Source organism: Callorhinus ursinus, unplaced genomic scaffold (assembly GCF_003265705.2).
Source record: "Callorhinus ursinus isolate GAN/ISIS: 27379988/994484 unplaced genomic scaffold, GSC_fseal_2.0 scaffold41, whole genome shotgun sequence".
NCBI classification, from domain to species: domain Eukaryota; kingdom Metazoa; phylum Chordata; class Mammalia; order Carnivora; family Otariidae; genus Callorhinus; species Callorhinus ursinus.
Window position 1 is genome coordinate 5,221,921 of NW_027397103.1, and position 24,874 is coordinate 5,246,794.

Consider the following 24,874-nt stretch of genomic DNA (forward strand, 5'->3'; position numbering starts at 1 on the left):
AATAGGACTTCGATACAAAACACAAAAAACAACAGCACTTGCCTGGTAAGACAGATGTGGGAAGGAAATGAATGCCTGGCCCATTCAGAGCACTGACTCCACATAAGCTGGTCCTACTGCTATGTGTTAAGTATGAGGTTTGCAATCTTCGGCATGTGATTTAACCCCATTTCTGCTCCGTGACAAGAGATATCAACATCTATCGTCCCAGGATGAAGACTGAGTGAGACTATGTCTTCCGTAGACTATGAAGTCCATGAGTACGGGGTTTTTGTCTACTTTGTTCATTTGTTCAAAAATCTTCCCATCTTATTTCTGTCCGGAGATAATCAACCAAAAGGCACAGGGCGGGGACCACGTGAAACTCCAGTTTCTCCTCCATGTCGCTCACCCATCTGTTTACAGAGCCCTACTCTGCGTGACACCGCCATGCTAGGTCTTACAGACAAACTGGGGGACAAAACGGACGTTCTGTATGTGGGAAGACAGAAGTGAACCTAATAATCACACAAACAGGTAATCCCAAAGTGTCACAGTGCTATGAAGGAGCAGGTTCAGGGATCTAGAAGGGACTTTTGAGTAGAGGCCCCAAGGACAAGCATTTGGGACCACCCCCTGACCACAGCAGCCCAGGCTGGGGAGGAGCTCGGACTGAAGTCAGTGTAGATGCACCCGCAGCCCTTGCTCTTAAACTACGCAATTTGAGAAGTTGTTATACCCATACCCCTGTGAAAACATCACTGCAGTCAAGACAGTGAACATATCTCTCACCCCCAGGAATTGCAAGCCCTGATCTGCTTTCTGTCACCTTCCATTTTCTAGACTTTTTGTAAATGGAATCGTTATGGTTTCTTTCACTTAGGATAATTGTTAACTATTTTAAGATTCATTTATGTTGTCTGTATCAATTCAGTTGACCCTTGAATGACGTGGGCATTAGGAGCGCTGACCTTTATGCCGTCAAAAATCTGCATAGAACTTTTGACTCCCCGAAAACTTTACAAACAGCCTACTGTTGAACATTAGGCTTGCCAGTAACATAAAGTCAATTAACACACATTTTGTATATGTATTCTACACTGCATTCTTACAACAAACTAAGCTAGAGAAAAGAAAATGTTAAGAGAATCATAAGGAGGGGGGGCGCCTGGGTGGCTCAGTCGGTTAAGCGGCTGCCTTCAGCTCAGGTCATGATCCCAGGGTCCTGGGATCGAGGCCGACCTAGGGCTCTCGGCTCAGTGGGGAGCCTGCTTCTCCTTCTCCCTCTGCCTGCCACTCTCCTGCTTATGTGTTCCCTCTCTCTCTGTCAAATAAATAAATAAAATCTTAAAAATTCAAAAAAATCGTAAGGAAAAGAAAATACCTTGACAATTCTGTGCTGTTATTTATTGGAAAAACATCATGTATAAGTGGACCCGTGCAGCTCAAACCTGTGTTGTTCAAGGGTCAACTATAGTTCATCCCTTTACATTGCTGAGTTGTATTCTGTTGCATGCAGATACCAAAATTTATAGCTCTGTTCACCTATTCATGGAAATTTGGGTGATTTCCAGTTTATGGATATTACAAATAAAGCTGTATGAACATTCACACAAGAGTCTTCACAAGGACATGAGTTATCACTCCTCCTGGGTGGACGCCTACGGGTGGGAGGACTGGATCCCATGGCTGGCATATGCTTCACCTTTTAAAAAACCGCCAAACTGGCTTCCAAAGTGGATGATACCAGTTACATTCCCACCGGAAGCATGTGAGTTCTGGGTCTCCTGCAGCTCTGCCCACACAGGGTATGTGGTGTGGTCTGGCCTTTCCATGTTCGCCACCATCACCCACGTGTGTGGCATCTCACTGCGGTTTTCATTCCTAAAGATTAACAATGCTGAGCATTTTTTCAGGAATCTATTTGCTATCGGTAGATCTTCTTTGGCAAAAGGTGTTTAAATCTTTTGGCCGTTTATTAATGAAAAAAGAGTTTAATACATCTGCTCTTTACAAAGGTGTAGGCAGGGTTTAGGGAAGGCAACCAGGGATAGAGAAGCTTCCTCAGGCCGCGAGCTATTATCCTCCTAGCTTGGATTACTTGTCATTACTCTCCCTTGACAGGAAGCTGTCTGTGGGGGGCTGCCCACGATGGGACCTGTGAGTTTAGAACCATTTCCCACATCTGTGAAAGGGGATGGTAGTAATAACAGTACCTACTTCATAGAGTTGTGCAGATTCAATGAGCTTATGCGTATAAAGCGCTCAGAACAGCACTGACCTGAAAGATGTCCCCATCCTGATCCCCCAATGCTGTCAATGTTCCCTTCCATGGCAAAGAGCACTGTGGATCTTGGGATGAGGAGATTATCCTGGATTCTCTGGGTGGGTTCAATGTCATCACAAGGGTCCTCATGAGATGGAGGCAGAAGTTTCAGGGTTAAAGAGGTGATGATAGAGGCAGAAGTCAGAGAGAGAACAGAGAGAAGGACTCAACCTGCCGTTACTGATTGAAGATGGAGGAAGAACACAGCCCTGCCAACACCGTGACGTTGACCCAGTGAAACCCATTTTGGAATTCTGACCTCCAGAACCATAAGACAACAAATATATGTGGTAGTTTGTTACAGCTGCCATAGACTCATATACTAGAGGAAGGAATACCTCTCTCCTCTCTTCCCATTGGCTGAACCCAGCTGGAAGCCGGGGGCCGCAGGAGCCCATTTGTATAGTTCACCCAGGTCAGCCTGGGTGGGAAAGGACACTGTGGACCGTGTCTCTGGAAGTGCCAGAGGAAGACATCCAGCACAAGTATTATCCCTATTTTACAGATGGGGAAACTGAGGCACGAGAGGGTAGGTAAGCCATCCAAGGTCACACAGCTAGGAAGGGGTATAGCTGGGACCTGAATGTCAACGTGCCCAATGCTAAAGCTGACATGTCTAACCATCGGGCCACACTGCTTCCCGATGTCAAATCCCTGCTGCCGACCTGGTACTTGGCGTGAGCTCAGCGGGCGAAGGGTAATGGTGATAGTGGTCTCAGAGGGGCATGTGGGGAGGCATCTCAAGACTTCCTGAGATCTGTTGTTTCCCTTTGGTCTTTCTTCTCCGTGTTTCTTCTTTTTTTTTTTTTTTTAAAGATTTTATTTATTTGACAGAGAGAGACACAGCGAGAGAGGGAACACGAGCAGGGGGAGTGGGAGAGGGAGAAGCAGGCTTCCCGCGGAGCATGGAGCCCGATGTGGGGCTCGATCCCAGGACCCCGGGATCATGACCTGAGCCGAAGGCAGATGCCCAATGACTGAGCCACCCAGGCACCCCTCTGTGTCTCTTTTCTGTCCTTATGCCATTTTAGACTCCCTGGCACTGCCCCTGGGCATCAGACCTGTGCCTTCACCTAAGGAAACCACAGTAACCTAGGATTTGGGCTCAACTGAATAAATCACGTGGTGGGGGAGTGAAGGTGAGACGTGGCAGGGGGGGGGACAAAATCGGACCCAGACCGCCCTGATGTGAAATAATAAAAAACTATCTCTACTGGTCTCTGCCTCCGGTCGCTGAAAATGAGTTCCTAAATCCCTTGGAATTTCCTGGAGTATCTTTGGTTCTAATGAGGTGACTCCTGGTGAGCTCCTGGATGGGGGCTGGTCACCAGAAAAACCAAGCCATGATCAGAAGCTTAGGACTTTCAGCCCTATTCCCCTTATTCTGGAAAGGGGAGAGGGGCTGGAAATGCAGTTAATGATCGATCATGCCTATGTGATACAGCCTCCATAAAAATCCCAATAGTGCTGGGTTCTGAGAACTTTGGGGTTGGTGAACACGTCCACATGCGGGGAGGGTGCTGTACCCCAACTCCATGGGGACAGAAGCTCCTGTGCCCAGGACCCTTCCAGACCTCACCTTATGTGCCTCTTCACGTGGCTAATCCTCAGTATCCTTTATCATCGCCTTTATGATATGATAAGCAGGTAAATGAAGGTTAAGTGTTCCCCTGAGTTCTGTGAGCTATTCTAGCAAATGACTGAACCCAGCTGGTGTCGGAGCATTGCCTGATGTATGGGAAGCCCACACATGTGGTGTCAGAAGTATTGAGTGTGTGAGTAAAGAAGCGACACAGCAGTGTTTTCCCGATGCACTTGGCCAATGGCTTTGGGCACTCAAGATGGATGGCCAGTTCCAACCTGCTTTCCTGCCAGCCAAGGCCTGTGATGAATTCTGGGCTGTCTGAAGTTGAAAAGATGGACTGCTCTTACAGAATGGAAAGCAGGAGTCTTCAGAAATTCTTGAGTGTATCTCCCTCTGTCCAGATTCCCTGCTTCGAGTGTTTTTGCAGAGGCACTGGCATTAATTAACCCCTAAAGATGATGTCTTTTCCCAACTCTGCTCAGTCCTCTGAATTACAACAGCTATCTACCCCAACACCTACCAGCAGGCCTTTCCTGCAGGCAAAGCACCCCTGCCACCACACCCCATCCTGTGTCCACGGCAGACATCCCTAATCGATCATGGAGTTTGTTTCTTCTGAGCCCCAGTACCCTTCCCTTTAAAAAACAATGCTCCTAAAGTCACAAAGAGTTGAAACCTATGAAAGCCATCCTTCCCTGGGAGAAGCAGGACTCAGGGCATGGCAACGTGCTTTTCTTCTTTCTCAGGTGACATTTAGACGAAAATTGCATGAAGGGCAGTCGCGAACAATGAAACTCAGAAGTGCCCTTGTGGAGTAGAGGATGGTGGTGATAACAAAGAACATGCTCAGACTCGGGGAACTGTAAGAGGTGGGTGACATATGGTGGCATCAGCTCTGCCCACACCTACTCTTAAGGTGCCCTGAATACCCTGCATGATCGGCGTGACTGGGGCTACCTGTGGCCACAGCCAGTGCCTACCTTGGACTTGACAGCCAGGATGATCTTGGGCAGGGCCAAGACAAGGCACTTGAGGGCAATGGTGACATACTTCAGCACAAAATCAGCGATGCCCACAATCCACAGCAGGTCGAAAAAGTCCAGCGTCTCCAGGTTGGGTTTCAGGAATATGAGGCTGGGGGAGAAGGGGAGATGGTTCAGAGAGTCCAGACGCTCACTTAGGATCCCTGGTCCTTCTGGGAGCCTTGTAAGGTATTACCTGTAGACAGAGCCCTGAACTGGGGATCAGACATCTGTGTCCTCTTTCTGAATCTGCTACTAACTTGCTGTGTGACTTCAGGTGGGTGTCTTAACCTCTCTGAGCCTCAGTTCCCCTGAGGGCTATGCAAGGAGATTGGCCAGGAGCCTCATTAGTTAAGGTGTCTTCCAGTTTTATGAGTCCACAATAGGCTTCCATAGAGGCAGCAAAAGGGAGGGAGGCAAGTAGGCTGGCCAACACTATATAGGGAGGAGGGAAACTGATGTGCAGACACCTCTGTTTACTGTATCTCATTGTCCTGCACAGTGAGCATTGCTTATTCCCACTTTATAACTGAAGCACTGAAGCTTGGAGAGGTGAAGTAAGTGGCCCAAGGTCACATGGCATGATAAGCATATGGGCATTAATATCAGAAAGACCTGAATTTGAATCCAGTTTTCTCCATTTATTGGACCCTGGGCAAATAGTGTTATCTCGTAAGCCTCAGGGTTTTCCTCTGCAAAATGGGAGTCATTCCCTCCTTCATAGTGTTATTGGTGGGATTCGACTGAGATAACACACGTACTACAGACCCTGCCATGCAGCAGGGATAGTAACAGCAACCCTACGAGGCAGGCACTATTACGGCCCCATTTTGCAGATGAGGAAAACAGAGGCACAGAAAGATAAAGTACATGCATAAGGTCCTACAAATACTGAGGGGCAGAGGTGGATTCTGACCTGGGCATCCTGGCTGTACTTAGTGCTTTCAGTCTTTATCCCATAGCAGTGCTATTCGGAGTATGTAAACCCATTCCACCCATCTGTGACCAGGTAAGTTAACCTCACATTCAATTTTTGCACTTACCTTGTTAAACACAGACAACAAGCCATTCTCCAACTGGCACTGGTCCATGGACCACACTTTGAGTAGCACTGCTCTCTACCATCTCTGAGAGTAATGATGTTAGTCATAATAACATAATAGCTAGGATATCTTGGCTGTTTACATCATTGCTGGCCTATCCTACAGACTTTACATGTCTTAAGTCATTTCATTTTCCCAAAGACTCTATGAAGCAGGTGCTATGATTCTTCCCATCTGAGCTGGAGAAACTAGAGCACCAGGGGGTAGAGTCACCTGGCCATGGCTCTTGGTTGGAATGAGAGCCAGGATAGGAACCAGCATCCAAACTGTGCTGGTCCACTCGCTTTTCCTCCTGCTGATTCAGGCTCTGAGCAAAGGTCATACCAAGTCCTTTCTGTCCCCCATAAAGCAAGGAACAGTGCACACAGCCCAGCGTGGATGCTTCCTGAATGCTTCTCACATATTCTGCTGGGCTGGCAGGAAGTAGCACAAACCGGGCTCTCTTACGATAGCATCCAAGGAATGAACTGGTCTATTTTTTACTTTTATTTTAAAAAATCTATTTCTATTTATAATAAAGATCCTCAAAGAGTCAAGAGTAGGGCAAAATCAATAAAGACAATCTATTTTGGCAACCTCTCCTGATACCTTCCGTGTCCTTTCACATGCTAGTCTTGTCTCTGGAGGATGCCTCGCCTCCAGGTTGGAGTGGCCATCCACATTATAACTCAGGGAGAGGCCGGCAGCTCTGAGCACCCTCTGCTTCTGCTCCCATCCTACCCTGGGACCCCGGGCTGCTTGGCTCTGCTTCTCTATTACGCGTCTGTGATGGCAATACAATGAAGATCTGACTTCCACTTTTATCTCAAAGACACCAGCTGGTGTTAGATTCACCTGTCTGGGTTGTAGTTCACCGTCTTAGGGTTGTTTTTTATTTTTTCCTTTTTTTGTTTTTGGAGGAGGTGCAGGGCCAAAGTGTTTTTGCAGATTGATTGCTAAGTCCACTTCCTTCTTCTCTCTTTTTTTTAAGATTTTATTTATTTATTTTAGAGAGAGCACAAGCATGAGCATGCATGCATGGGGCGGGGGGAAGGGCAGACAGAGAAGAGAATCTTAAGCAGACTCCATGCCCAGCGCAGAGCCCGACATGGGGCTTGATTCCAGGACCCTGAGGTCATGATCTGAGCAGAAACCAAGAGTCGGACGCTTAACGAACGGCACCACCCAGGCGCCCAAGTCCACTTATTTCTAACGTTCACTATGAACTTTAATGGACTGATGTATTTTATCGTCAGTTTCACCCCCTTGAGGCACCACCACCAACACCTACGGTAATTCATCATGAAAGAACAGTATCAATCATAATAGGATTATGACATATCAGTGTTTCAGTTTACCCAGTACTTTTCATGTATTATAACATCTGGCCCTCCAAATAATTAGCCTGTCAGGTGGATAAGGCAAGAATAACCTGGTCCTGGTTTCACAACGAGGAAACTGGCGTAAGGAGTTTCCATTATTTGCTAAAGGGCACAAAGGTGGTAAGTGGAAGGATGCTGGTCATCAGATTTCAAATCCTAGGAAGATTCAATCTCACTGTCAAAGACTGCCTACCAGGACTAAGACTCATTAGGAAAAGCTTCATGAAGCCGCAGTTGCCCCACCCGTGAAATGGGGGGAGCAATACCCTGCTGGGTCACCGGGAGAGTAAAAGGAGATAGTGGCTGCGGGGTTCACTTACAAACACACTCTAGACCACTGACATTATTACGGAAGGGGGCTCAACTCTGTTGCTTTTCTCCTAAGCTTCTCTCTCTCTTTCTGTGCTGCCAGTTTGACTCAGCCCTGGTTCAACGGGGGCACAGAGGTCTGAGCCTATGAATGTGATCATGCCCAGAGAATGGCATGAGCTGGAAATTCATCCAAGTTTCTGGGAAATGCTACCTCCTCCACCCTCCGTCCACCAGGACCTTGACATTCTGGGCCAGTGTGTGGGATGTGTCTTGATGCCTTAGAACTAACTCCCCAAATGGGCTTTTATGGAGTGGTCCCAAAAAGTGGAGAAACTGCCCATTCCTCAAGGTCCATTTTTAAAAGAGACATCCATGATTTGGAAGCTTGGCTGGAGTTTCAGCCTAGTCCTACAGGCCCTCACCAGCCAACCCTCAATCACCTACCCACTATGTGGTTACTGGCAAATGTAAATCACACATGTGGCTTGTGGTGTGTTTCTATTAGAGAACTCTTGCTCCAGCATGCATATATACAAGAGGGTGGAATCGAAAATTTACATGACACAGAGCCACTGCATCATTCTCAAGTGAAGCAGCTGTGTGTCCCAAGCCCAGCAAAGTACCCTCCGCTTTCCCACCAGGGGTCAGACCTCCCCCCTTGCTCACCTGTTGTACAGCTGTTGGGAACTGAATGTATAGAGCACATATAGGGTGTTCCCCGCCAGAAAGGCCAAGATCCACAAAATGACCAGCACCGACCTCTTCTCCTAGAAACAAAGCAAGAGACTTGTAGGGATGCTGCAATGCCAGAGGTGCACATTGCAAAACATTCCAGAATGTTCTCTGACAACTGGCCACTTTTCCCTTTCTCAGAGGTTTGGAAGAAGCAGGGCTGAGGGTGAAGGGAAGGGCACTGGCATCTTCCCACCCCACTGGAACCCAAGGGGTGGCCCCAGAGAAGGTGACAGAAATGTGGAACCTGGTATGTGAAAAAGCAGGAAGGCTCTACGGGTAGCAAGGATTCTGGAGCCAGACGGCCTGGGTTCAAATCCTTGATCTGTAGCCGCAGGGCTGAGCAAGTTACTGAAACGCTCTGCGTTTCCCTCTCCTCATCTGTAAAATGGGTACATACTGTGACTCCATTACAGAGTTGTGAGAATTGATGTACATGCAGTCAATGTTGGTTCACATTTCCTGTAAGGACTGGACGCACAGAGCAGGGAAGCAGCTCTTGCTCAAGGGCATGTGTGTTAAGCCTCAGTGCCCTCATTTGAAAATGGGAGTTTTGCTAAGGATGAAGGAAAATTCATAAATGTAAACTCTCAGCCTGGTTTCGGCTCATGTTTCGGACTCACTAAATGGCAGGATCTAGGATCCAGATTTTCCAACACAGCAGTCAATTCAAATCCACAGCTTGACAAATTCTGCTCTCCCTTTTTCTAGCCTGGACCGCGGGGCCACTATCCTGGCCTGACCGTTCAACCCAGGGCCATGGTTATAGTGTTCAATTCAAGCTCACACACATGGCCAGCAAAGTCTTTCCCCAAACCATCCCTATTTCCTTCTCCAGCCTCATTTCTGCTTAGTCCCCAGGAAGCCAAGCTGGAAAACCTTCTTGGTTTCCTGTTTCCCAGCAGCTTCTCAGCCTGAGAGCCATCCCAAGGAATTTCTAGAGGAGGCGCGGGGCAGGGTGTGCTCCTGCCTATGTAGTCTGGGAGACACACACAGACCCCTGTGCTGCTGATTCCCAAAAGCTCATCTTTTCCTGGATCAGGGCAGCTGCATTGCTGGAATAAGATGAGGTCATAACCTTCTCAGTGTAACCTTCCCTGTGGTTTTGGTAAATACTCCACTGTCTCTAGACATAGCTCAGTGCCCTGTGCATGGTTACAGAGCACATTTCCATAGAGTAGACAAAATAAATGCATCTCCATCCACCCATTATTCCAGGAGTGGTCAAGGTTAATGACCCTAGAAACCACCTCCAACCAACCAACTGTTCTTATCACTGTGAATAATCTACTCAGCAGCCCTTCTTACTCCAATAAATAATGGATTCCAGTTTAATCCCCCTGTAAATCCAAACCAGAGGTGGAATACAGGGAGAATTAGCAATGCCCCGAGAAGCCAAACTCTGAAGGACAAAAGGGGATAGTTCTCCAGCAGTAAGTTGATATTTCTAAACTTACTAAGGGTCATGCAGAATCTCTTTCACAGAAAATGTGTATGGACAGACAATACATCAGCTGTGTCTTCATAGGATTCAAGGATCCCTACCTAGAACACCTATCCACGGATATATAGGCATCTTCTGACCCCTAAAATTTAAGCCAAGGCAATATTTAGATGTTCTGCATTTGAGAGCGAGCCCCCAAAAGTGTCCTACTATGGTGTTGATCAACCTGCTGTTCTAATAATAGCAGAAAGGAGTTTGCATAAAGAATATGAGACCAAGGGTCAAGAAGAACCTCTGGTCCATGCCCAGCTCTGAATCTCAACGTGCTCATCTGTCAAATGGAGACTGAGCCGCCTTCTGTGCCTCACAGAGGCCCAGATGCTTTTAAGAAAGCCCCAGAGAACGATGGAGAGAAGGACCAGAGAGGATGGTGGTTGTTAGGGGATCACATGCACAGTGGAAGGCATAGGCTTATTAAAAGTAGCTCAGTTAAATGTTTCCTATACGCCAGGCCCTGTGCTAAACGCCTCCTTAAGCACTGTCTCATCTGACCCCCTCTATGCGTGTATAAAGTTGGTACGAATGGTTCATTTTTCAGGGCAGCACTGGGGACTGAGATCACCAAGGTAACCTATCCCAGGGCCTGTGTGCAGGTGGCTGGAGGGGCTGTGTTTACCCCCCGTTGAAATCAAATACTTATCTGTGCAGAGCTTCACCGCCCGACACCACCACTTTCATGGACTGTGTGACCTCATACACAAGGCACTCAGTGTCTCTGAGCCACCGTTTCCTTATTGGGAAAATGAGCTAAGAATGATTCTGCCTCCCTCCAGGGCGGGTGGGACAAATCTGCAAGATGAACTGTGCCATCGGCCCAGCTCTGTGCGTGGCGTGGTTAGCACCGCACGGAGGTTACACGGGAACTCAGGATGATGACGGTGAAGCTGGTGAACCAGCAGCGCCAGTGGGCTGGCCTCAACCGGGAGAGTGGCCGGGCAGATAAGGGTGCTGTGGGCATGTGGGGGAGACGCTGCAGTCGGGAGGGTGTGGGAGAAGGATGGCACATCCGGGGATCTCTGTCCAGGAGAGGCAGGCCTCCCGGAGACGTCCCCATCCTAATCCCTGTCACCTGTGGCTGTGTTAGCAGAATTTATTTATTTGTTTATTTTTAAAGATTTTATTTATTTATGCATGAGAGACAGAGAGAGAGGCAGAGGCAGAGGGAGAAGCAGGCTCCCCGCGGAGCAGGGAGCCCGATGCGGGGCTCGATCCCAGGACCCTGGGATCATGACCTGAGCCGAAGGCAGACGCTTAACCGACTGAGCCACCCGGGCGCCCCTATGTTAGCAGAATTTAAATGGCTACTCAGCTAACCTTGAGATGGGGAGACGCCTGGATTTTCTAGCTGGGCCTGATGTAATCGCAAGAGTCCCTAAAAACAGAAGAGGGCACGGAGGGGAGCATTCCCAAGGAGATGTGACTACAGACAGACAGGTGGGCATTGAGGCGCGGCATTGAGGGCTCAGAGGAGGTGGAAAAGGGGCCACGAGCCAAAGAATGTGGGTGACCTCTAGAACCTGGGAAAGGCAAGGCAAGGGGATCTCCTCTGAAGCCTCCCAAAAGAACAGTCGCATTAACAGCCGATCTTCACCTGGAGAGATCCACTTCAGACTCCTGATCCACAGAACTATCAGGGAGTAAATCTGTACTGTTTTAAGCCACTGAGTTTGTGGTCACGCGCGACAGGCGCCTAGGAGACCAACTCGCCGGGTGACTCACCTTCAGAGAGACCTGTTCTCGCAGCGTGGAGTTGGCATAGGCAAAGGTGCTAGCCATCCCGATGCACACGGCAATGCCTGTGGGACAGAAGAGGTCCGCCACAGTCCTCTCAGGCTCCTTGGGCCTGGCCCGAGCTTACGAGGCACCATGAGCAACATTAAAAAGGCACTACCCTCTATTCCTTTACGCCAACCGAGCAGCAGAGGAAGTTTCTGCAGGACAAACGACAACCCCCACTGGATAGAGGACGACACAGGCTCAGAGAAGGTAAGTGTCTTGTCCTAGGTCACACAGCTGGCCGAGCAGGATCGCATCCCAGGTCTGACTCGGAATCCCATACTCGTAAGCACTGGGCACCATGAAGGCCTCTACAACCCTGCCCTGGCCCTTGGGATGAAGGGACCCCAACCGGCAGGTGAAGCTCCAAGCTGCCACACCCGCGAACCCCCAGACTCACCGAGCTTGTGCTGGAAGCACACTTTGGCCAGGAGGATCAGGATGAAGGGCAGGCCTTTCTGGAGCCAGCAGACCACAGCCTTCAGCTCAGACAGGGCAGGGGCGGGTGTCCCCGGCTGCTCGTCACCCCCCTCGTCCGAGTGGGTGCGGTGGTCCCCACCCACGTGCTGCAGCAGTGAGCTCCCGCGGTGGCCGCTGTGGTGGAAGTGGTGGTGGGGCTGGCGGTGGTGGTAGGCGCCCCCCTCGCCCCGGCCCCCGCCCTCCTCCCTGGACGCAGGCATCTGGATGAACACGTCCCCGCCTCCGGCCGATGCCCCCAGCACCAGGCTGGACGGGAACGGGGTGGCCGGCAGGCTGCCCGCTGGGAGGCCGGGGAGACCAGAGAAGAGCGCAGGTGGGGAGGCCGACTCTGCCTTCAGACTCTCAAAGACACCGCCTTCATCCACGCTCGCCTCAGAGCTGAGCGCTTGGCTGCGGTTTCTAGGCCAGGAGGGAAAAGAGAGCCCCACCAAGTCAGGGCGGGGAGAGAAAGACAGAGGATGGGAGGCAAATAACGGTACCAATATTGTTGCAGGCCGAATTGTTTTCCCCCTCTCCCCATTCCTTTGTTGAAGCCCTAACCCCCGGACCTCAAAAAGTGACTGCACTTGAAGACGGGGTCTTTGCAGCGGGTGATTAAGTTAAAATGACGCCACTAGGGTGGGTCCTAATCCAATAGGACTCGTGTCTTTATAAGAGGAGATTAGGACATGGACACACACACACAGAAGGCCAGTGAGGACACGGGGAAGGGAGGAGGCCATCCACAAACCAAGGAGAAAGGTTTCAGAAGAAACCGACCCTGCCCACACCTTGATCTTGGACTTCCAGCCTCCAGAAGAGTAACCCAATAAATCGCTAACATTTTAAGCCACCCAGCGTGCGGTATCTTGTCACAGAAGCCCTGGCAAACTGAGACAGATAGTACCAGCAATAGGGTCATAATCTTCATGGAAAATTTACCGTGTGCCAGATAGTTTTCTAAGTGCTTCCTGTTGATTAAATCATGATACCCTCCTATCAACCCTGTGAGTCAGGTACCAATATTACCCCCATCTTACAGATCAAGAAACTGAGCACACAGAAAGCAGCACGTCCTGAGTCACATAGCCAGGAAGGGACAGGGCAGGAGAGATTCAACTAACTCCAGAGCCTGTTTTCTTCACTACTGAAAAGCCAGCACAGATTCTATGATTCTAGAATAACCTCAGGAACCCAGAGACCCCTGGCCCTGTAATTTTCAATGACTCCTAGTTTCCAAGAGGGCCCACCCTTGGTCACAGCTGGTATTTGGAGGTAATATCAAGTAATATCAAGAAGACTCAACAGAAGAGCCCACGTTCAAACCCCAGCTCCACGCTTCCTAGGGGCCTTGGCAATCCGGCACTCACTTTTCTCACCTGAAGATGGTAGAAACACCATTCATATATAGAATTCCTGTGGGATCGAATTTACAACAGCCTTTTCGGTGTACCCAGCACAGAGCAGGTGCTCAATACACGGGATCCCTCTGGAGAGACCTCCAGGGCCAACTGCCTTCTCTAGTTCCGAGCACAGCTTCCTGTACTGGCATCTGGCAAAGGATTCTGTGGCTCTCTGAGAGCCATTGCTGGAGGTGCAGAGAGCCCAGAGTTACCCCTTCAAGACTGGAGAGCCCTGAACCGGGGATACTCTGTCATGAGCACCATGCCCAGGAGGTCTGGAGGTCGTCTCTCTTGGGCTTGCCTTCTTTTCAAATGAGAGCATGATGTGGAAACTCATTCTGCCCAACAGAGACAAGTAGAGCTGGTTTGTTAGATGTGCAGGTGTCAGGGTGAGGAGCAAAGAGCCTCTCTCCCCTCGCTTGCCCCCAAGGCACCTCCCAGACCCCTGTGGTACTTAAAGTATGTCACGACCTTACTGAATGTGAGAGCTGAGTTCCAGTCATCCTCTGTGGACCCCACAACCCGGGGCATGCAGTAGGTACTCAGTAAACGTGTGCTAGCTTTCATCGAGGCACATCATCCTAGACTTTGTATAATCTACTGTCCACTTGGGAGACCAGGATGCATTTTAAAAAACACATATTTGATTATTTCACTGTCCCACTAAAAGGGCTTCCCATTCTAAACTCCCTCCTGCAGGTTCAGATAACCACTATCCACAGGGATGAATATCATTCCCATTTTACGGATAAAGAAACTGAGGCTCAGAGAGACAAAACTGTCAGATGCCCTGGACACTCTGGCTCCAAACTCCAATGTCACCATGTGCCTTGTTCTCACTGCCCAAGGGCTTCCTACTGCAGGGCCTTTGCAGAGACACCGGGATGTCTTCCCACCCCCTGCCCATCCCACCTGGGTCACCTATGCTCATCCAACAGATTGCAGGTAAAATCTCTCTTGCTTGGTGGTGTCCTTCCTACCTCCCAGACAATGACAGTGTCCTTGTTTCTTGTTTTCACTATACCTTAACCCACTGCATGGGAGCCTACCTCTGGCTCTCAACCGTGGCGGCACATTATAATCACTCAGGGGAGCTTCTGAAAAATACAGGTGCCTAAGACCTAGTGTTAACCAACTGAATCAAAATCTTTGGTGGTGGGCCTTGACATCTCCAGTTCGTGAGAGCCCTCCAGGTGATTCTAATGTTCAGTCAGCACCGAGAACAGCACTTCAGGCTGGGCCCTGCTCCAAGAAGGTCAAAGATCATGACTATTTATTCCTACTGTCTCTCTCCTGCCCAGCACAATGCACCAGGCACACACAGCATGGTCAATAAATACTGTTTGAAAGAATGAATGAAAGAGCATACTAAAAGCTCTGAGAAGGCCTGCAACTGAAGAAAAAACTAATTTTGTTGAAACTTAAGCGTTTCCCAACCTTATTTGACCATGGGATTCCTTTATTCTGTGGAAAACCTATTACCATCTTAGAGGACACTTGTAAAACCCAGCAGGGGACATGCTGGCCTGGAGAAATCTCAGGGTTGGCTTCTCTAGCTCCATAAACTTGACCTGGGAGGAAATGATCACAAACCTGGTGCAAGGGAGGGAACTTGGAGATGGCTACCCACTCTCCCACCCCATGGCCTATCCCTGCTGGCTCCCCAAACCCAGGAGATGTATGGTCTTACTCCCTTGGGCTTGGGATAACAATAAAAATAATATTAATAACAACAACAACAACAACAGACACCATGGCTATGACCCTCAAGGGGCCGTGAGCTTTTTCTGCACTTCAAGAAACTGAGCTCAGAAAGCAGGAGTTCTGGCAGGTGCCCACGCTGACCCACATAGGGGCCAGCCTCTCTCCACCATTGGGCCCTAGAAAGCCCGCCTGGCCCCCTGAGCTCACCAGCATGGAGTTTACTGGGCTCAGGGGGCCTCTAGAACAACCAGGGAAGACTCAATCCACCAAGGGGCTTTTTATAGCTTGCCTCCCTTCCCCGGGCCCCTCCTCAGTATCCAGCCGAGATTTCAGCCTAAATGGGAAAGAATATTCCTTGGAGGACTGAGGCTGTGTTTCCAACTTAACCATTTCAGGGCTAGAATGTGAGGCAGCCCAGGAGGAGAAGTGGATCCACCCAGATAGGATGCAATCATAATGTGGTGCCACAAAGCATGGACTATAGGGGGGCGGGAGTGATGGGCTGGGGCCTGAATCTCAGCCTGCTGCTTCCTGGCTGTGTGACTTCAAGTAACTTACTTTCCTTTTCTGAGCTCATTTTCCTCAACTGTAAAAATAGTGGTAAAAATAGTCCTGACCTCATCAGGCTAATGTGAGGGTGGCGCAGGGTAAGCACACCATACACGGTGACCATTATTTTCCTGCTGCGGTCTCTGCCCCCAAAGACCTCACAGTTCACTCAAGGGCAGACAGCGATTCTGTCTTCAGAGGCTAGAAAAGCTCCAAGAGGCATGCTTATTATATGCCAGACGCTGTGTTTGTGCATTTTCACGCTCATTCGCTCATTCATCAACAACCCTGAGTTTTATTATCTGGCTTTTATTGCGGGGTGGGGGGGTAGAAACTGAGATCCAGGGGTGGAGTCGCTCACCAAAGGCACCACAGGTGGGAAATGGCTAAGCTGGGATTTTGGCTAAGGGTCATCTGACTTAAGGCCAGTGCTCTTCCTTGTAGAACAGGCAGGGCTGATGCAAAACTCAGTCTTAATGGGACTGGTAGACACACTGTGACCTTGTCGTCAACCTTGGGCTCACAGGGGACCCGGCATGGGATGCGAAGGCAGAGCTCGGCTGCCTGCTCCTGGGATGTATGTGCAGCACAGGTGGAGAGTGTCACAACGTGAGAACACATCTCCATGGTGTGGACTCTCTTGGACTTCACTAGACAATAATGCTAGCTCATGAGTGTTTTCTGAGATTTTTTCTTTTTTTTTTTTTTTTAAAGATTTTATTTATTTATTTGACAGAGAGAGAAAGAGAGAGCACAAGTAGGCAGAGTGGCAGGCAGATGGAGAGGGAGAAACAGGCTCTCCGCTGAGCAGGGAGCTGGATGTGGGGCTCGATACCAAGACCCCAGGATCATGACCTGAGCCAAAGGCAGTCGCTTAACGGACTGAGCCACCCAGGCGCCCCTGAGATTTTTTTTCTATTTGTCTATTTGGCACCTGCTAATAAAAGCTGTGGCCTGTGCTTACTCCTTGCTTCTTTCTGCCTCCCAACTGACACTGGTGCTTCCCCCTGTGGCCCTTTCTGGGAAGGCATGCCCCACTCTCTTGGGAAATGTAAGGAACCAGAATCTTTTCCCAGGGCCGTTAGCCTCTCTATGTCCTCACTCACTCACCTCTGTAAGTTAAAATCTGTGGGAACGATCATTGATGCAATGAGTCAAGTGGATCGCCTGTCCCACGGGCTTTGGGGATTACCCTAAAAGCAAGAGCAAGCTGCTGTATTGAGAAGTATATGCCATCACTGGGCAAAGCAGTTCCCAACTAGATCTCCTTTGCTTATCTCACAAGTAACCCCGAAAGGCAGGTATTATTCAATCGAGATTTGGATTGCTCCAGACCATCTGAAGCCCAGAGCCTCCAGACGGAACGAAACCAGAAGTCCTACCTACCTTTCAGGTGGACCGTTATCCGTGTTACTGCTGTGGCGTCTCTGCATTTTCCTTAAGACCTGAAAGTTAACACATGGCATGAGCTAGAGTTTCTCAACATTCCCACTGCAGGTCGGATTGCCAAAGCAACTGTAAACAAGTATTATTACTCCTACCTCACATCCCTAGAGTTCTCTGACATTCTGCAGACCCTGCTTGCATCCGTTAGGTCATCCAAGTCTTAATTCAACATTCAATCCCTGGGAGGAAAGTGTTATCACCCCATTTTGCAGATGAGGATGTTGAGACCCAGAAGCGGAGGAAGAAGTCCTTATGTGAGAGGCAGCACTGAAATGTGGAGCAAGGAGGTGCTGGAGGATGGGAGAACGAGACATAGCTTCGGAACTGATGCTGCTCCTAATGTGCTGTTAGGAGCACCCTTGGACAAATCAGCACCTCTCTGTGGCCTCAGATTCCCCATCTGTTAAACTGGGGGGTTGGTGGTGTGGTGTGACTGAAACCCAAAGCTACCTTCCACCCCTCACATTAAATACGGTGATAATAAGGATGTGAATTCTCATGGAGACACATCACCTGGTTCACTGTGAGGAGCCACATGGACTTCAGAACTCCATGTCGATGACGCCTGAGGCGGGCCTTCAGGGCTCTGATGGGGTTGTGACCGCTAGAGTCCAGAGAAAGCAGGCCTCTCCCTCCACCTCCTCCAGAAGGATGCACAGGTCACCAGAGCTTACCAGACTCCAAACCCTGGAGGGAACAGAACAGTTAAGGGAACAGTCTGTGGGATGGCTTGAACCTGAGAAAGTCTTAGGGCATCACGGGTAGCTCTAAGCATATGGTTCTGTCTGCTCCCTATCTCTGGTTAGCCTCTCACTGATCCCTCTTTAGGACTCCTAAGGATGTTATATTAACAAATTTCATCCTGTTGTCAAACTGAGTCCTGATTGGGGAATACAGAAAATATGTGTGAGGCCCTCTAATGGCTTTCCATTGCAACCAGAATAGAATCCAAACCCTGTTCATGGCCTACAGGTTCTTCCTGATGCAGCTTCACCTGTTTCCAATCTCATTTCCCTCTACTCTTCCTTTAACCCCTCCCCACCAGCCACACTGGCCTTTGTTTCTCAAACAGGCTGGCTGTCCCTGCCTCAGGGCCTTTGTACTTGCCGTTCTCTGTTCCTTCAATGCTTTTCCTTCTGTCTAGCTCCCTCAGGTCAAAGGTCACCTCCTCCCAGAAGCCTTCTCCTCTCATCCTCCTGACTCACCATATGTTGCCCTGTTTTATCTTCTTTAATAGAACTTATTCACTTATATGTTTGCTTATTTATGATCTGTCCCCCATTAGAATGCAAATGCCACAAAAGCAGGGATCCTATGTCTGGCTCACCCCTGTACCTCAGCATCCAGAACTGCCTAGCACAGAGTTGCATTCAACAAATAAATACTCAAATGTTTATTCAATATTTATTATGGATTTCAGTTACCTTTTTGTATATCCCTTTCTCCCTCCCTGACTTTTCACCCTAGAAAAATAAAAGCCATAGACTTTCCATGAATAGGTTTAGCCTTTTTTTATTTATTTTTTTTTGTATCAGGACCAAAGATGGTATCTTTTAGTCGAGGACATCATAATCAGTTGTTGAATGATTTCCTAATCCTGACCACCTTCTTCAGAGGACAGCATTGGTGTTACTAGGACCACTGATTAGAGACAGTTCACTGGCTAACCCTCTCTTCTCTTTTGGAAAATCAGCTAAGAAACAGGTCAGTAGCACTATCTTCACACATGAAGAAAAGCTCGTTATGTAAATATTTTTCAAGAACATGCAATGTCACCTTAATGGCCCCTCCCAGTGATTCCCCATCACTTGCAAATCCTTGGGGAAAATAAAATACAGCATCCCCAAAATACAAATCCCGAATTTGACACAGCCTCCTAAATCACATGCCCAAGAATCTACTTTCAGATGCTCATTTTCAGGGGGCTTCAGATGCACTCTTGGAAGCAGGCCATACATAATTATTCCAATATTGAATTCTGGAATAAAATTTTGCACGTGGAACGCATCTGAATGACTGAAGGAAACGCCTCTTAACTCTCTGCTCCATTCATTGTACTACATCCCTCTGAAGAATTACCCTGAGACTTTTCAATGCATGCTTTGTTTTAAGTTGCGCCCCCAGGCCGTTACAGGAATGCACCGAAATGCACGCGAGAGCATCTCCTGCGTTCCACGCACTGGAAGCCCGCAGGTGCACTTGAGGAACAAAGCCTCGAGCATATCTCCTTCCTGCAACCAACGTTCAGCACAAAACGCCCTAGTTCTGCAAGGACAGGAAACTACATGGACTGTCCCCGGAGGAAAAAAACGCATTCTCTTTTTACCTGCCCAGACAATTCAGCAATCACAGCAGCATCATTCACGTCCTTCCAAGCCAATCACTCTCGAGGCCGGGGGAGCACGTGACTTCCGAGTGCTTCCGGCCTCTCGTCGGGTTCTCTCTTAGGCCGCATTGGCCCGGCACTAAGACCCCGGCGCTGCTACTCCTGCTGTGCGCACGCGATTGCCCGCCTCTTTTCGAGATTCAGCCAATAGGAGGCCGCCGCTTCTCAGGGACCAATGGGGAGGAGCCGAGCGAGGCCGGTGGGCGACGCGAGCGGAGCGGAGGCGGGGCGTGGAGCGGGGTCACGTGGGGCGGCGCAGGGTGGCTGCCGGGAGCTGGCTGGGCTCGAGGCCGTGGGGCCGGCGGCCGACGCGAGGAATGGGGCTGCCGGCCGCGTAGGGGCCATGCCGCCCGGGCCCCGGGCCTTCCCCGCTCCGCGCCCCGGCCGCCGCGCCCCGCGTCCGCCCCGGCATGGTGAACCTAGCGGCCATGGTGTGGCGCCGGCTCCTCCGGAAGAGGTGGGTGCTCGCTCTGGTCTTCGGGCTGTCGCTCGTCTACTTCCTCAGCAGCACCTTCAAGCAGGTCAGTGGTTGCCCGCCGCCCTCCCGCCTTAGCTCTCCCGGCCGCCTGGCTTCCCCCTGGGGTGGGGGGAGCCACCCGTGCAGCTGCGCTGCCAGTGTGTCCGAGGGTCCGGTGCGCCGGACCGAGGACGGGCGAAGGGACCTGCTCATTTCGTTGGCGCTGGGGCAGGAAGGCGCTGCTAGGCCAGGGGCACAGGTGGAACTGGAACCCAGGTCTGTGGGCCCCTGACTGTGGTTATTACCCTTACTGCTGTGTGCCTTCTACCTGCCGGGTCCAGGGCTGAAAGGGGGCGTGTGTTTCTTGCTTCTTCCTCCCCGCAGTCCTGGGGGACGGGTGTCCCCAGATTGCAGCGGGGGAAACAGACTCGGAGAGGCGGAGGTGGTAAGTAGCCAAGCTGCGAGGCCAGCGCTGGCGTACCTGGCCTGCGTTTCCTTTGGGGGCTCAGTGGTCCACCTGGGAGACTCAGCAGGACCCATGAGGTACCCTTTCTGTGCATAACTTGTTTGGATGGAATTTCCTTCTCACCTCCCCATCCCCTTCGTTTTTCTTCTGTGTGATAATTTCTGGGAGAAAATGGCAAGGTGGTTTGGTCGGAAATGCGACCAAAGCATTGGACGTTTATGAGTCCAGTTTGAGCGTTTGGGTTTTTAGAACGGGTGAGAGCATACCTAGGAGTGTATCAGGTACAATACTGGTTTATGCTGTTCCTCTGATGTCTGATTGCTCTGATGCTCTCAAGGGTCAGGCTCGTAAATAAAATATATTAATGAATGTAAAATAAACTGTGGTCACCCTAGTTTAATAGAATCGGTGGGGGAGCTGCGTAAAGGGGACATAGGGAACTGTATCCCACCTCTTACCTTAGGCAAACAGGGTGAGTAGTGTTGTGAGCCTCTTTATTGACTGGGATGTGTTGGTGACATTCAAGAACTAAGTGCTTCTGGGACTTGTGTTTTCTGCAACCTCACAGCCACCTTGTGGTGACGTGCTTTTCCTTCTCTGTCTGGCAGACCTCTGAGTGTTACAGTGAGTCAGGACTCAAATCTCAACATTCTTCCCTACCTGACCCAGGTAATCTCTGGGACCATTGCTTAATTCCAGCTCTATGCTCTTAATACCCAAATTTGTTTGGGTATTTTCTGGATAGAAAATACTATCCAGAAAACTCCCCAATTCTTCTATGTGGTTGGTTACTTGCCATCTTTTGAATGTGTCATAGGCTTCTCATTCTTGGCCCAAACAGAACTCTTTTCTTTTTTTCTCCTAAAGATTTATTTATTTATTTGACAGAGAGAATGAGATAGAGCATGAGAAGGGGGGAGGGTCAGAGGGAGAAGCAGACTCCCTGCTGAGCAGGGAGTCCGATGCGGGACTCGATCCCGGGACTCCAGGATCATGACCTGAGCCGAAGGCAGTCGCTTAACCAACTGAGCCACCCAGGCGCCCCAAAACAGAACTCTTGATTCTCCACCATCAATACTTCCTCTTCAGTCTTCCCAGGCTCACTAAGTGGCATTACTGTTCACCAGGTAGTCAAGCCACAGATACTTCCTTCTTTTTCTCACTCCCCACATCCAAAACATTGCCCCTGCCTCCACAGTGTATCCTAATTTTGTTTCTTTCTCCTGATTGTCACTGGTGCCACTCTAGGTCAAGCTACCGTGTCTGGACTGCTGCAGTAAGTAGCCCACCAGCAGGGCTTTGCTTCCTTTCTTTTCTTTTCTTTTTTTTTTTCTTTAAGATTTATTTCATTTGAGAGGGAGAGAGAGAGGAGGAACAGAGGGAGAGAGAGAATCTGAAGCTGACTCCGTGCGGAGCATGGAGCCCAAGGCGGAGTTCGATCCCATGACCCTGAGATCATGACCTGAGCCAATACCAAGAGTCTGATGCTCAACCAGCTGAGCTACCCAGGTGCCCCAGGTCTCTGCTTCCTTTCTTATCCAACAGTCTCTTATCTACCTATCAGTAATAGGGGTGATAATCTGGAAGAAAAAAAAAATCACAGTTCTCCCCTAAGTATAATTTCTTTGGCTTTCTGTTGCACTCAGATAAAACTCCAGAATCCATTCCAGGATCATTGCATGGTGAGTCTTTTTTGTCCCTTCAGGCCAGGCTAACTGTTAACTGCCTCAGGCCACACTGGGTGATACAATCTAAATTAAGGTTCCTTGCCCATAGACCTGTTTCATTTTCTTTGTAGTAGGAATCACTAACTGAACATTTCTTGTTCATAAACTTGTTTATCTGTCTTTCCTCTCTCTCCCTTCTAGATGGTAATTTTCTTGAGAACAGGAACCTTGTCTGTATTATTCATAGAATCTCACCCCCTTGAATACTGCCAGGCACTTAATGGACACTCAAGTATGGTTTGAACAAACACGTGAGTCGTGAGTCTTTTTAATTGGGATGACTTTTCTTCTCCAACTACTTTTTTATGTCAGATGCTGTCTACTCTGTGACCTTCCCTACGACCATCTTTTAAGTACTATCATGCACCTTGTGTATTTATTTTTAAATTACAGTGTGTCTTTTTTAGAAACCGGTGATCTATGATCATGATTGGGGAGGGATGATTGTGATTCACCTAAAACTGTTGGCAAATTTCTCTGGGTCTGATCCTTCACACAGCCCAGTAAACACTAAGAAACACTTCAGCTGTAACCTATCCCTGCCCATCAACTCCTGGCAGCCACTAGTCAGCTTCCTGTCTCTGTGGATTTGCTGTTTTGGGCATTTCATATAAAGGAATCCTACAACATCATGTACTCTTCTTCTTCGTTCAGTTCTTTGTAGCATATAGTAGTGCTTCATTTTTTTTTTTTAAGATTTTATTCATTTATTTGAGAGAGAGGGAGTGTGTGTGTGTATTGTGTGTAAGAGAGCACAAGTGGTGGAGAGGGAGAAGCAGGCTTCCCGCTGAGCAGGGAGCCCGATGCAGGGCTCAGTCCCAGGACCCTGGGATCATGACCTGAGCTGAAGGCAGACGCTTAACGACTGGGCCACCCAGGCGCCCTGTAGTAGTACTTCATTTTTATGTGTGGATAATATTCCATTGTATCCAACTGCTGCATTTTGTTATCTTTTCATCAGTTGGTGGATGCTTGGCTTGTTTTCATTTTCTGGTTATTATAAAGTTGCTGTGAACATTGGTGTACAAGGTTTTATTTGGAAATAACGTTTTCATTTCTCTTGGGTATGGTCCTAGGGGTGGAATTGATGGGTCACACGGTTTAACTTTTTGAGGAACTGCCAGACTGTTTTACAAAGTGCCTGCACCATTTGCAGTGAACTTTTAAGAAACTACACTTGTCAGGTTTTGATGTAGTACCAAAGAAGATTATCCGTAATTATTTGAAAAAGCCATTAAAATATTCCTTCCATTTCCAAATACACATCTTTGTGAGGTAGATTTTTTTCACATGCTTCAACCCAAACAACGTATTGCAACAGATTAGCCACAGAGGGAGATAGGAGAATCCTGCTGTCTTCCATTCAGCCAGACATTAAAAAGATCTGCAGAATTGTAAAAGCATTTTCTCACCAAGTTTATTTTTTTGTTTTGAAGAACGTTTTTTTCACAGACAAAAAACCCTGTTAATATATAATAGGTTCATTTTTATTTTTAGTTGAATAGATAATTTGAAGTAAATATTTTAAGAATTTATTTTTTAATTTCCAGTATGATCCTCATAAACCCACATTGGAGATTCTCTGTATAAGGAAGATAAAGGGTCTTTGGGAGCCACAACTTGGAGCCCATTCTGGCTGATGCTGTGCTCTGTGCATTTGAGTTTGCCCCTCTTGCTCTGCTCCCTGCCGCAGTTCTGGTCGTCCGCCACCCCTGAGCTGTGCGACTTGAGGCCGGTTTGCCTCGTTTTGCCTGCCCTCAGTTTCTTCCTCTGTGAGACGGAGATATGGTACGGAATATATGGGGCTGGGATGTGTGTGTTGGGATTGCATTGAGAAGAGGCGGTGAAAAGTTGTAAAGCTCAGTATGGTCATGGGACCATACTGCTTCTTGTGCTTCAGCAAAAGAAACTCTGAACTCCTGGAACAGATGGAGCTGTTGGCCTGGAAGCGAGCTGTTCATCCTCTGTTGCTTTGAATTCCTCTTTTCTTTGGTTTTCATGTTAATTATTGCTTTGGGGGATAGTTTAAATTGTAGAGATGGGAGTGCAGGAGAAATTAATGACAATGATGGGGATGCCATTGGGGAAGAGGATTGGGTTCCAAGTGACTTGGGCACATTTACCTAACAAATGTTTAGTGAACCCCAGCTGTGCTCTAGGTGCGGTCTGCTAGGTGGTGGAATACAAGGGGTGGGGGCAAAGCAGATAAGGTCTCACTCCAAGGGCCCGTATTCTGCCAGGGAATTAAGGGGGCAGAAATGGCAAGTGACCAAAATCATTTCAGATGTTGATTTACCATAGGAAGGAAACAAAACAAGATGTGGCGACAGAGCAGCAAGGTGGACCTAATCCTGGGGGCATTCGAGCTGAGACGGAAGAAATCCCAGTCTTGGAGTCAGAGGGTCCTTCGAGGTCCTCTCATGTAAATAAATGTTCTCATGTTCAAGTGGAGCAGTTCTTGAAAGTCTTGGCATAACTCCTTGAAAGTATATTAATATCTTTAGCTTTCAAGGGGTGCCTGGGTGGCTCAGTCGTTGGGCGTCTGCCTTCGGCTCGGGTCATGATCCCAGGGTCCTG

The 24,874-nt window shown here is 48.9% G+C and overlaps 2 protein-coding genes and 1 long non-coding RNA gene across 14 annotated transcripts in view; 2 read left to right on the plus strand and 1 right to left on the minus strand.

The window, feature by feature from the left end:
• Positions 1–19,749, minus strand: part of RNFT2 (ring finger protein, transmembrane 2) — a 68,637-nt gene extending 48,888 nt beyond the window's left edge. For 2 of the 4 annotated variants that reach the window (XM_073881059.1, XM_073881056.1), the window contains exons 1-7: positions 19,588–19,749; positions 17,775–17,948; positions 17,202–17,260; positions 12,101–12,579; positions 11,644–11,720; positions 8,355–8,455; positions 4,871–5,024 (exon numbers count right to left, since the gene is read on the minus strand). In XM_073881059.1, the coding sequence (XP_073737160.1) occupies positions 4,871–5,024; positions 8,355–8,455; positions 11,644–11,720; positions 12,101–12,579; positions 17,202–17,260; positions 17,775–17,798 (894 nt within the window). In that variant the 5' untranslated portion in view covers positions 17,799–17,948; positions 19,588–19,749. Of the gene's footprint in view, positions 1–4,870; positions 5,025–8,354; positions 8,456–11,643; positions 11,721–12,100; positions 12,580–17,201; positions 17,261–17,356; positions 17,472–17,774; positions 17,949–19,587 lie in introns of those variants that run through there. The other 2 variants (XM_073881060.1, XM_073881057.1) reach the window with 2 other exon arrangements.
• A 137-nt stretch (positions 19,750–19,886) lies between these two features.
• Positions 19,887–24,874, plus strand: part of SPRING1 (SREBF pathway regulator in golgi 1) — a 129,493-nt gene continuing 124,505 nt past the window's right edge. For 6 of the 9 annotated variants that reach the window (XR_012374844.1, XR_003211679.2, XR_012374843.1 and 3 more), the window contains exon 1: positions 19,887–20,104. Coding sequence is in view for 6 of the 9 variants with exons in the window: in XM_073881062.1 (XP_073737163.1) it covers positions 19,991–20,104 (114 nt within the window). In the remaining 3 variants the exon portion in view is untranslated. Of the gene's footprint in view, positions 20,169–24,874 lie in introns of all 9 variants that reach the window. The other 3 variants (XM_025889450.2, XM_073881063.1, XM_025889448.2) reach the window with 3 other exon arrangements.
• Positions 22,098–24,714, plus strand: LOC141370638 (uncharacterized). The gene is made up of 3 exons (XR_012374846.1): positions 22,098–22,548; positions 23,848–24,085; positions 24,599–24,714. It is a non-coding gene; the product is annotated as an uncharacterized lncRNA (long non-coding RNA).